Source organism: Eublepharis macularius, chromosome 12 (assembly GCF_028583425.1).
Source record: "Eublepharis macularius isolate TG4126 chromosome 12, MPM_Emac_v1.0, whole genome shotgun sequence".
Taxonomy (NCBI): domain Eukaryota; kingdom Metazoa; phylum Chordata; class Lepidosauria; order Squamata; family Eublepharidae; genus Eublepharis; species Eublepharis macularius.
The window spans coordinates 52,210,739-52,222,238 of record NC_072801.1 but is presented as its reverse complement, the minus strand read 5'-3'; the positions used below and the strand labels follow the sequence as shown (position 1 = coordinate 52,222,238).

The 11,500-nt window shown below is 40.5% G+C and overlaps 2 protein-coding genes across 2 annotated transcripts; one reads left to right on the top strand and one right to left on the bottom strand.

Moving 5' to 3' along the window:
• Window positions 1–266: 266 nt before the first annotated feature.
• Window positions 267–1,193, top strand: LOC129339317 (olfactory receptor 5V1-like). The gene has a single exon (XM_054993901.1). It carries the CDS (start codon window positions 267–269, stop codon window positions 1,191–1,193), a length of 927 nt encoding a protein of 308 aa, XP_054849876.1.
• Window positions 1,194–6,518: 5,325 nt separating this feature from the next.
• Window positions 6,519–7,451, bottom strand: LOC129339316 (olfactory receptor-like protein OLF3). Its single transcript, XM_054993900.1, has one exon. It carries the CDS (start codon window positions 7,449–7,451, stop codon window positions 6,519–6,521), a length of 933 nt encoding a protein of 310 aa, XP_054849875.1.
• Between the last annotated feature and the right edge of the window lie 4,049 nt (window positions 7,452–11,500).

Genomic DNA, 11,500 nt, shown 5'->3' with positions numbered 1-11,500 from the left:
AGTAGATAATGTTTGGAGCAATCCTATGCACGAAGCTTTCTAACATCAGAGGGAGATTTTACACTCAAAAAAAGCAGAAATTACTCTGAAAACATTTTTGGACCATCCATTTGTCTCTTTGCAAGGCCATTTACCTATTACATCAGAAATATTCATTGGTTGCCCTATAAGTTTTATATTGCAAATTCCATTACTATAATACTTGTATTTATTGACATTCATTTCACTATTCCCCATAGCAAATCACATCCTGTTTGGGTCAAGTTATGGAGGTACAAAATAAAACTGATTTGACTGAATTCATTATACTGGGATTTGAAAGTCTCAAGAAAGTGCGTCTCCTGCTCTTCACAGGCTTCTCCATCACTTATCTATTCACCATGCTCTGGAATGCCTTCATCATCACCATGGCGATTCTGGACCAGAAGCTCAGAACCCCCATGTATTTCTTCCTTGGAAATCTCTCCTTTCTTGACATCTGCTACACCTCTACCACAATCCCTCAGATGTTGGCTCACCTCCTCTCAGAAAAGAACACTATCCCCTACATGGGCTTTGTATTTCAGGTATATTTTTTCTTCTCCTTTGTGGGCACGGAATGCCTCCTTCTGGCAGTCATGGCCTTTGACCGTTATGTTGCCATATGCAACCCTTTGCGCTACACACTGATTATTGGCAAAGATATTTGTCTCCAGTTAGCCACAGCCTGCTGGGCTGGTGGTTTCCTCAACTCTGTGGTGCATACCATATTTGCCTTCCAGCTACCTTTCTGTGGAGACAACCATATTGATGCTTTCTATTGTGATATCCCACCACTGCTGAAGTTATCATGTGGAGACACATCCGTCAATCAAATTCTGTTGTTATCCATAGGCTTATTCATAGCTTGGACTCCATTAGTGTGTATCCTTCTATCACATACTTACATCATTTCAACTGTCTTGAAGATACAGTCATCGGAAGGAAGACAAAAGGCATTCTCCACTTGCTCCTCTCACATCACTGTTGTCCTTTTGTATTATGGCAGTGCCATCTTCACCTACTCGAGTTCTGACAGCAGTCATACCTCAAATTACGCCAGGCTCATTCCAGTGATATACAGCGTCTTGACCCCACTGTTAAATCCTATTATCTATACTTTGCGCAACAAAGATGTGAAGAATGCCTGGAAAAACATGATTAGTAAAAGGTGAATGTTCTGATACATTTATTTCTTGATTTTTGGAACTGGATATTCACATAGCTTGTGTCTAAAATGAAATAAAGTCGACTAAGGTAACAAATGGTGCCAACTTCCTCCCATGTACTACATTGTGCATCACTTACTTATGCATATATTCAATTAGAACCGATCAGTTTTTCTGCTGTTAAAAAGGGATTAAGGGTCCCCTTTGAGCACCTAAAAGGCTTTTCTGGGGGTCATGGAACATCCATGGACAAAAGCTATTTAGGATGGTTGCTGTAGAAAGGAGGAGAATTAGGTGATTTTGAAAAACAAAGTTTACTGTGCCTATTGTTATGTTAAAATGTTAAATGTCAGTTTAAAAATTTATTCATATGTGAAGCTTTGGATGTAGTATGACTTGTTAATCTGAAAAACTTGGGGACTGAAATGTCTGCTGAATATACAATTTGTGGTATACAAACGCCCACCTGTATTCAAGAATGGTCTGTCCATCAGAGGTTGCAGTGGAGAAAGTTTGGAAAACATGCTCTTTTTCCCTGAGAGTTTCAAATGGGTGTCTGGCTTTTAAGCATTATTGGTTCCTTTTAAAGTGGAAAGCACAAGTTTTCTCACACTTTAAGAATGGGTTTTTTTAAAGGATTGGTTTCTTTGACAAAAATTTGAATATACTAACTCCTTAGCAAAGAAATGTGCCCCCCTGTCTTAAATGAAAATATTATGCTCCCCCACCAAATGAATTTCACACTGTGAAGGATATTTGCATGCCATGCCCATAGTTTGTACGTGAGATTTTCTACCTTAGAAGTTGCTGGACAGAAGATTCAGGTGTCAGGTGTAGTAATTTACATATTTGTGTGACACATTTGCACCTGAGAGGATATGTTGTGGTCACAGAAAGTATACTTATGCTATCTACAAATGTAAGTCTCTCTCCTTTTTTTAGTACATGGTGTCAGGATACCTTCTGTCATACTCTGCAAGACTCTGTGTACTCTGTGTGACTCTCATGTTAGAAGCTGCTTGCCTGGAATGCGATAGCTTGCGGTTTCTCTTTTGCCTGGGAAGGCCTCATGGCCTTGAAGATGAAACATTTTCTCTGCTGTGTTCTGCTGTTCCTCTAACAAACTTAGCTGACTGTTCTCTGAAGGGGGCTGGGGCTGGGGCTGGACTTAGAATCCTATAAACGTTAGGTGCTTGTAGAGAAATACCATTCCTGGCAAAGAAGGTCATAGTGAATGAACGAGTAGCTTATTAAATAAAATGCTTTAACTCATGCAGTTCCTGGACTCATGCAGTGAAGTCTTTGAGAGTTACTTGGCAGAACCTTAAAGATTGCCACACATGGCAGAACCTTACAGATTGCCACATATTATACATGGATGGTATGCAAACCAAAGACAACCATTCACTTGTTCATAACAATAATTAGTTCCAGTTAAACTATATGCAATGTCAGGTGCTTGAATCCTTGTGTGAATCTGATGTTTCATCATATTTAGCTCTGCATTTGGATGTAGAATCTTTTGTTTCACAGAAGTCAAATGATGACAAATATAAGAATCAACACATTCTCTTACCATTTGAGTGCCATTATATTTTGTGTTTTGTGGTTTTGCTCTGTTGATATCATGATATAGAGATAAAAATGGTGTGCATCCCTAAACTTCCTATTTCATATGCTATGGTGTTGCTGTGTTGCAAATAGACATTCAAACTAGACATATGGTTGGTCCAAATTCTCTAGAGAAGTTTAAGCATTAGAAAGAAAATTTTCTTCTGCCTTCTCTTACTCTTTTGCTAAAAGGAACTACCGGTTTCAGTTTTATACCTGACTTTAAGGGAGACAGCACATGCTAATAACCAAGGGATCATTTTTGACAAAGGCAAGCTTGAAAAAGCACTGAGATCTGAATATAATGAAAACAGTGAAATCTTTTATGGAGGACACTAATAACAAACTCAAGATGTCAGGATAATATTAAGCACACAAAATAGCAACCAAAGCTATATTGCCTTCAATTAAGTGCAAATATTCCCAATGCTTATATACTTTTTTTCAATGTGAGGCTAATGGGAAATCAGAAAGGAAGAGCAGGGTGATTCCCAGCTATACAGATTGGCCACAGGAGTTCATGCCAGGATCTGAGAAGATGGAAAGAAAACAAATCCAAGTATAGATTTGGATTCAGACAGCTTTTCTGCTAGTGAATAAGGAAGGAGGCTTCTCCCTTGATGACCAAAAATGGCTATGTTGGAGATCATGGGACCTGCATGTGGAAAAATTATTATGAATAAGGTTATAGCAAGGAAGAAGAAATGGGCAAGATAGAGTGAAAAAGCTGGCTGGATCCATTCTATAGATTTTGGGGGAGGGGAGGGCCAGGAGACATGTGGAGATTGTAATATACCGAGGGCCTGACTATGGCCAGAGAGCTGAAAATAAAAGCATGTAAATTCAGAGCAGAGATTCTTGATTGACTGGAAATGTGGTGAAGGAAGTTCTTGTGCCCTGAAAATGCTCCCAAATAAGGCAAAAGGGGAAATGATGCAGTAGGCTGCATGGTAACTATTTCAACACAATATGAAGAAATTGAAGTTCATAACTGTCCAAAATCAAATCATGTGAGGAGAAAATCTTACTATTTAAAAATGCTGAGGTAATGAGTCTTTTGTTAGAAAGGAAGTTAATGCAATAGAGGTGTATTGAGCCAAGGACCAAAATGTGAGTAATGGTTGGACCATTCCACATAATAGCCTAATAGTGTTGATGACCCATGCCCATGGAATTTCTCTTTTGAATTTCTGTTACACTCTTTATATTAGGTGCCCTGATAACATTCTTAAAAGTTCATTTGGCATAAAACTCAATAGTCTATCTTTTAATGGTGCGAAGGAGGTCATGTTATGCTGGTCTTAGCTTCACTAGATATTTGGGAAATGTAAGCAGCTTGGCGGAATGTTGGACAAGTGACAGTTGAAAAGTCCATTGGACAGCAGTCAGAGACCCAAGCTGCATGACTAGGATGCCTACATTTCCCATCAAAACTTGAGGGAAGCTGACAAGTGTCCAATCTGTGCCTTTTGTCACTTGTAGTTCCGCTCTTAGGGTTGCCAGGTCCCATAGACTACTAGTGGGAGGGGGGTATACAATGCAGGCACCCCCCAAAAACTCCTACTCTGGGCACTGACCACAGCCACGCCAGACTCTCTAGGTTGCAGGAAGGTACCTGTTTATTTTAATTGTGAGACTTTTCATTCTCAGGTTTCATTCCCAGGTTGTACTGACATGCAACAAGTGACTCCAGACACAGGCTAAATAAAATATCTTTCTGTTTATTGAATACAAGTTACAGTGAGTATTTGGCAAGCATGATGCACTCTTAGGCAATAGGCAAAGGAAAACAAATAAACCTGACTTGCTAGCTATAGCTATCTGTCTAAAATGTCTAAAAACACATTAGAACTTGCTGCCTAAGCTTCTCTGATTTAGCTTCTTAGCTGACAGGTTCTCACCATTAGGCTTGGTAAATTAATCACCATGCTGGCGTGTGCCCTGACACTGATACAGCAGCATCACTTCCGGAATCGAGCTGTTGCGAAGTGCAGCAGTGCTCTCACGCACTGCAGCAGCCCAATTTGGCAAGAATTGGGCCCAATTCAGGCCAAATTAGGCCTGAATCAGCTTGAATTGGGCACGATTATGCAGGAGCACTCCAGGTCCCATCACACTGCCCCAGCAACACTCCTGTGCTCACAGTGGTCTGATTCAGAAGCGCTGTCAGTGGCAGCACATGGACTGCATGAAATCATCACTTCCCGCAATGAGATCACCTAAGGTAAGTGCCAGGCCTCCCACCTCCCATCTCGAGGGGGGGGGGCAGGGGACCAGGCAACCCTACTTGAGAGACAGCAAAAACCTTTGGGAAGCAGCAATATAATAAGTCACACTCAGGGCAAACCACTACAGTTTGGGCTAGCAGTGGAATTCATACCCCAAAGAGAAGGTGTTCTTGAGGTGTAAGCAGAGAACACCAGAAGCTCTGTGTTAGTGGAAATAAATGGAGTTGGATTGTGATCAGAGCCCTCTTGTGGTCAAGCGTTAAGAGATAGCGTTAAGAGAAACTGAATTAAATGCCCCAAAGTTAGGTTAAAAACAGAAAAGTCACTACAAGCTATTTCTCAATTCCTAGGACTAGACTTCAAGCACATTTCTCCTTACAACTCTCTGAATTTTTAAAGGAATTTTAACCTACCTAGGAAGTGTAAAAGGGCTTTATAGTGGGATTCTGAACTTAGGTCCTCCTGATTCACCTACTCTTTGGGTATTCAGTTGTTGTTTTTTCAATATTCAGAGGGCAATAGAATCTCATCTGCTTGTCAAATTCCTTCATTGTCATGTTTTAGATCATACTTATTCATTGATCATGGAGCCCATAACCCTGGGCATTGGTGACAAAATTTTGCATCTGTTTCAGTTTTAACCAGAAATGCCACTTAAGGGGGAAAAAAACTTCTTTAAATATATAACTTAAACCTTTTGGGGAACATAACACCATCAAACTGTCCTTGTTTAATGACCTTTTTTGTTATCATGATATCATGCTTATTTATTTTATGTCCTTTTTGTAAAGACTAGTTCCCAACATGGCTTACAACAGTTCATATTCATGACAAAGGTAGAATGTAAAATATGTGTGATAATTTGTATGGCTGGAGGTAGGAGGGAGTGAGAGATTTCTACCTTACAGTTCTGGTTTCATGGGATTTTTCCCCTCTCTTGAATTTGGTTTTGCTAGCGCCCAAGTCTGCTTAAGTATCTTTTCCCTTCTTCATATTTTAAATTAAAGCTAATTGCTAAAACTTTCTAAATTCACATTTGACATTCTGATGACTGTAGAGAGATGCACAAACTTTATTACTAATCTAGGGACTCTGCATCTGCTTGCTCTGTCAACCTGTAGCTTGATCTTCAGGAAGGGCACATGGTTGTCAATTGAGGGATACAATGGACTTTTGGGATGACCCTAAGGTGCTCTTAGACAAACCTTTGGTATGACCCCGTGGTGCTCTTAAACCAGCCTTTGAAACTGTGAACAAGTTCACACATACAGATCAATCAATTCATAATTGTAAAATCAGTTACCTGAGTCTGCCCTGGCACATATAGACATAATATAATTACTAAACGCAGGGTTTTTAATAGTTCACCATTCAGTTGTCAACATTCAGGGGATGCCCTTAGATGGTTGAAACAACCATTTAGTCTCCTAAATATCAGACTTCAAACCTTATGCATTGTGACATCATGCTATATGATGGCCTTCTGCTATATCTAGAGGATACTTTTCCCCATTACTTTTGCCAGAGCACCTTTTACTTCCTTGTTCCTTAGGCTGTATATGATAGGGTTGAGCATGGGAGTAACTACAGCATAAAAAATAGAAACCATCTTGTCCTGGTTTGGTGAAGTGTTGGCTTTAGGACTCATGTAAGCAAAGATTGCTGTGCCATAGCAGAGAGTGACCACAGTCAGGTGAGAGGTGCACGTGGAGAATGCTCGATGCCGGCCTTCTGAGGTGTGGATGTGCAGAATGGTCCTGATGATATACACATAGGAGAGCATCACTACAATGCATGGGATAAGTAGTACAATGACCCCTGCCACCACAATCACAATCTCATTGACAAAAGTGTCCGAACAGGCAACCTTGATAACAGCAAGAAGTTCACAGGCAAAGTGGTTGATGGTGCTGAAATGGCAGAAATGAAGGCGCATGGTGAACACGGTCTGCACCAAGGCATTGAAAAAACCACCCATCCAGCATATCATGGCTATTTGGATACACACCCTCTTGCTCATTATAGTCATATAATGCAGAGGGTGGCAGACTGCCACATATCTGTCATAGGCCATGGCTGCTAACAGAATAAACTCAATGCCACCCAGGGACAAAGAGATGTAGAGCTGAGCCATACAACGGTTGAAAGAGATGGTTTTGTGACTGGTCAGGAAGTGAATCAGCAATTGAGGCACCACACTTGTCGTATAGCAGATGTCCAAGAAGGAGAGATTGCTCAGGAAGAAATACATGGGTGTGCTGAGCCGTGGATCTATACGGATGACCATGATGATGAGTGTGTTGCCCGCCAGAGTGACAAGGTACATGGAGAAGAACACTGCAAAGAGGCACAGGTTGGTGCCTCGCTCTCTGGAGAATCCCTGGAATACAAATTCTTTTGTACTTGTTTGGTTGTGTAGTCCCATCATGTAGACAATCCTAAACCACAGAGAGAGAGAGAGAGAGAGAGAGAGAGAGAGAGAACTGAAGTGGAACATATTCTGATCTGGGGAAGACTTTGAAAAAAAATGCAAGTTTTCAGTGGGATTCAATTTTAGCTAGGAAAAGGCAGCGGTGGATGATATCTGTTGCTAAAATCTATGTCAGCAACAGCACATCTCTGACCCTGTCCCCAAACCTACAGAGCAACGTGGTTTTAAATATTTGTTTGTTGTTGGCTTTTTTCATTTATGATATGGATGATGAATGTGTATACATCTAAATGTATATATGCCATTTTAAAATAAGACAGCCTGTCGCATGAGGGAAATCCAATCCTGATACTTGAACTAGTGTTCTGTATGAAGGTATTTATACAAAGCCAAGATACTGAATGTGAAAACATACTGTCATGTTCAAATGTAACATATGTCTTCATCCAATTTGTTCAAACAAGAAAGCACAATGAAGTGAGAATATGCATACCAAATGTAGCCACAATTTAGGCACTGGACATCCCATATAATTCCATAGTGATTGGCAATTTGAAGCTGGAATAGCTTATCATACATGCTTACTTGGAATCTTTAAATCAAATTAAAATATCTGTACTTTTTCTCACATATATTTAACTACTGAAAGAATGTAGTAGCATAAATGCCTGTTTTATATGTTAGCATATATATGTCTGCTGACACATGATGGAAATACAAAGACAGAAATATTTAAATTTTATCCAACCAATAATCACATATCTATTCACTGTTAAAGATGGAACACGAGGTTCCTGATCCCTAAGCATATTTTAGCTTGTTTTGCAACTGAGAATGTAAAAGGGAGGGGGTGCTGAACATAAAAGGAATAAATATTGTAATAGACAGAAGAGTAAGATAGCTCTAAAAAAACTAGACTTAGAAACAATTTCCACATATTCAGCATCATCCAGAAAGAGAGGACATAAGTTTTTGCCAGTTTTCTGCCTTATGACAGATGCTGTCCCACCTGGCTTTTGTCCATGCAAGTCTCATGATCTTCAGCATAGCCTTTTTGCTGGTCAAAGGGGACCCCTCCTTCCTTTTTTATCAGCAGATAAGCTGGCTAGTTTCAATCTGCTATCCACACAAATGTGTATGAGACTGCTGCCCCATTTTTCAGCAGCTTTTTCAGATAAATGGGCAACAAATGCTCATGCCAAGATAATGGAGCCGATGCTGTCTTGCTGTGTCCTAGTCGCCAAAATACTTGAAATAATTTCTTTGCTCTTAACCCACATTATGTCCCTAAACCTTCCTTTCACAACAAAAAATGTGTGTGAGAGAAAATGCATTTATTTTATTTAAAATGTTTCTACACCACCTCTTTCTAGGGTTGCCACCTATCTGTAAATCTATTGCAGTCCTAATAAATATAATGAAAAAGACTTTTAAAATAACAAATGTTGCATGGGAGCTCTTTGGTATGCACTAGCTATAAACTCAACCGTGGACATATATTACTGAAATCTGAATACCTATGAATACTTAAGTGCTTTTGCACCAGTAAAAAAAGCAGATTAACTTAGTAGGATGGAACATCAGCAAAAAAGTTCTTCAATTTTGCATCAGCAGCATAGCCATGGAGATTTAGTCTTCCCTGAGCTAGCCAGGCAGGAGGCTGGAAAAAAGCCAAACACTTAACTATTAAACCTTCTGTTAGAATAAACTGCTGCTCTTTGAAAGTGTGAGAAAATCATGACTTGCCTGGACAAATAAAAAAAACTAGAAATGAAGCAGTATACAATTTTAAATAATCACAGGACTGAAGCCTTCTCAGTTGAATCCCATTTCTATTTCCCAACTAACCTGTACTATCATGCAGTCCTCCTGCCAAAGGAAGACAGGATTCATTGTGGAAGATGTTTAAGAAACCTGAGTTCCCATGAAATGTACATCTAATGTAGAACTTAATTGAGTTTAAGGGCAAAGTAAATTGGGCAGCTCTTATTTCCCTATTGGGTAATTAACTCTGGAGCAACTTGGGTTTTGATAGAACTCCAGCATCAAAGGCAGTTTAGAGTTGTTCTGCAAGGCCCTAAATTTATGCGATTAAATTCAACCTTTTTTTTGTCTTTAGGGCCCCAACCATATTTTTGTTGTATGAAGACAACTTTTGACCCATTGCAAACATAACTACACATCTGAACATGGTACACTCTCCTAGGGCAGCCTAGACTTTGACTACAGTGAGAGACAACCCTGGACTCTTTTTCCACATCACCACTCATCAGGGTGGGTGGAAAAAATGAAGGAAGACAAATAAGCATTGTTCCAACACTGATGTTAAACCATAGAGGTTTTGGTGAATAGAAAGCAACAAAGAATTCCCCCACCAATATCACTAAGTAATAAAACAATATTCAAAAACAATAACCCATTTACTCTAGTGTAATAATAGAAATCAACAACATCCAAAGGGTATAAACACTATCAAATATCAATCAGTCAATCATATACATCGTAATAAGTAACACCAGGAACCAGAATCAATTACACTTCCAAGTAGCTCATTCAGTCAGTTAAAGAACTGTCTCAATGAAGATAATTTTGCAATGAAGTATGTCCAGATGAATGTAGACAATATAATCAAAGCCAGCCGAATACAGCACCAGGAAAAAGAGGTAAAAAGAAGAAGGTTTCCAGATGTCAGTCTGTTGAGTCCTGTTAAGTCCTGGAGGTCGCTGTGGCAAGTCACTCTGCCCAACACACAGCTAGCAAAAGAATGTTTCACCACATAGGCTTTCTCAGAGGCAACCAAATAATAAATAAATCCTGTAAATGCACTACAAAGAATCTGGTCTGGTCTCATTCCATTAACAAAAGTATCCATAATCTCAGGCAAATGGCCATATCCTAGAGTCATGCCAACACAATGACATCACTGCTAATTCACACCAGAAATTATGTTGTGAAGTCAGTGTGAGGACAGTCAAGGAGGTCCCTCGTGTCCTCACATTCTCCCATTGGGTAATCATTTGCCTCCCTAGTTGGAATAATGAGACAGACACAAAGATTGGAACTAAAGGGCCACTTTATTAAACATAACTTCAACCATTAATACAGCAAGGGCCAACTAGTGGTACAGGTCAAGCCTCTGGACCTCTGCCTTGACCTGTCTGGGCGAGCCCCGAAGCCCCAAGTGTGAGCCATCCTATGGATGGCTAAGACCCAGCCAGCCAGCAAAATGGATCCCCCCAGCTCAAGCTCCTAAGCCTCAGCTGTACAGCAAGTGAGGGAAGGACTTGCACATGGGGTTCCCCAAGGCAGTCTGCCCATGCAGTATGGCAGCTGTCAAAGCAGTACCATCCGCTCCTGGCAGACCCCTCTTCCCCATAAGTGGCCAAGGGTATTCACTGGCCCGCTCCCTATTCCCAAACTGTATCCTGCCAGTGACCATCCTAAGGTGGCTCCACCTTACCAATTACCTCAAACTTCTGCAAGCAGTACAAGGTAGGCAAAAAACCACCTCTTCCCATGCCAATTAGGGAAAAGGGGGGGTCCTACCTGGCTCTTTCAACAGCATCTGGCTAATCCTGCACTTCTACAGGGTGAGGTGGGTGGGCCAAGGACGCAGAGCAACTGCCAGCTGGCTGGGCAGATTTGCCTCATAAAGCTCCTTTCTCCACCCCCCCCCCCCGGCCTGAGACCCAGATACCATGGAAATGCTCTGTCTCCTCCTCCTTCCAGGGAGGCAAAGAGCAGCCCCTGGCCTTATCAGTGGATGCTGCTGGGCCGTGAGGGCCGTATTTTTAGAGAACACTACTATTGAAAAATACTGTGTTTGATCCAAGGAACTTTTTCAGAACTCTCTCAGAATCTACCTCACAAGCTTATAGTGAGGATAAAGAAGGATTATGTATATTATCCTGAGTTCCCTAGAGGAAACATGAAATTTAAACGTCTTACATTCTTAACCAGAGTTGTCCTCAAGAATCTAGCAGAATACGTTAAAATGTAATATACAGAGTACGGTTGCAATGTTTAATTGATGAATCAGTAAG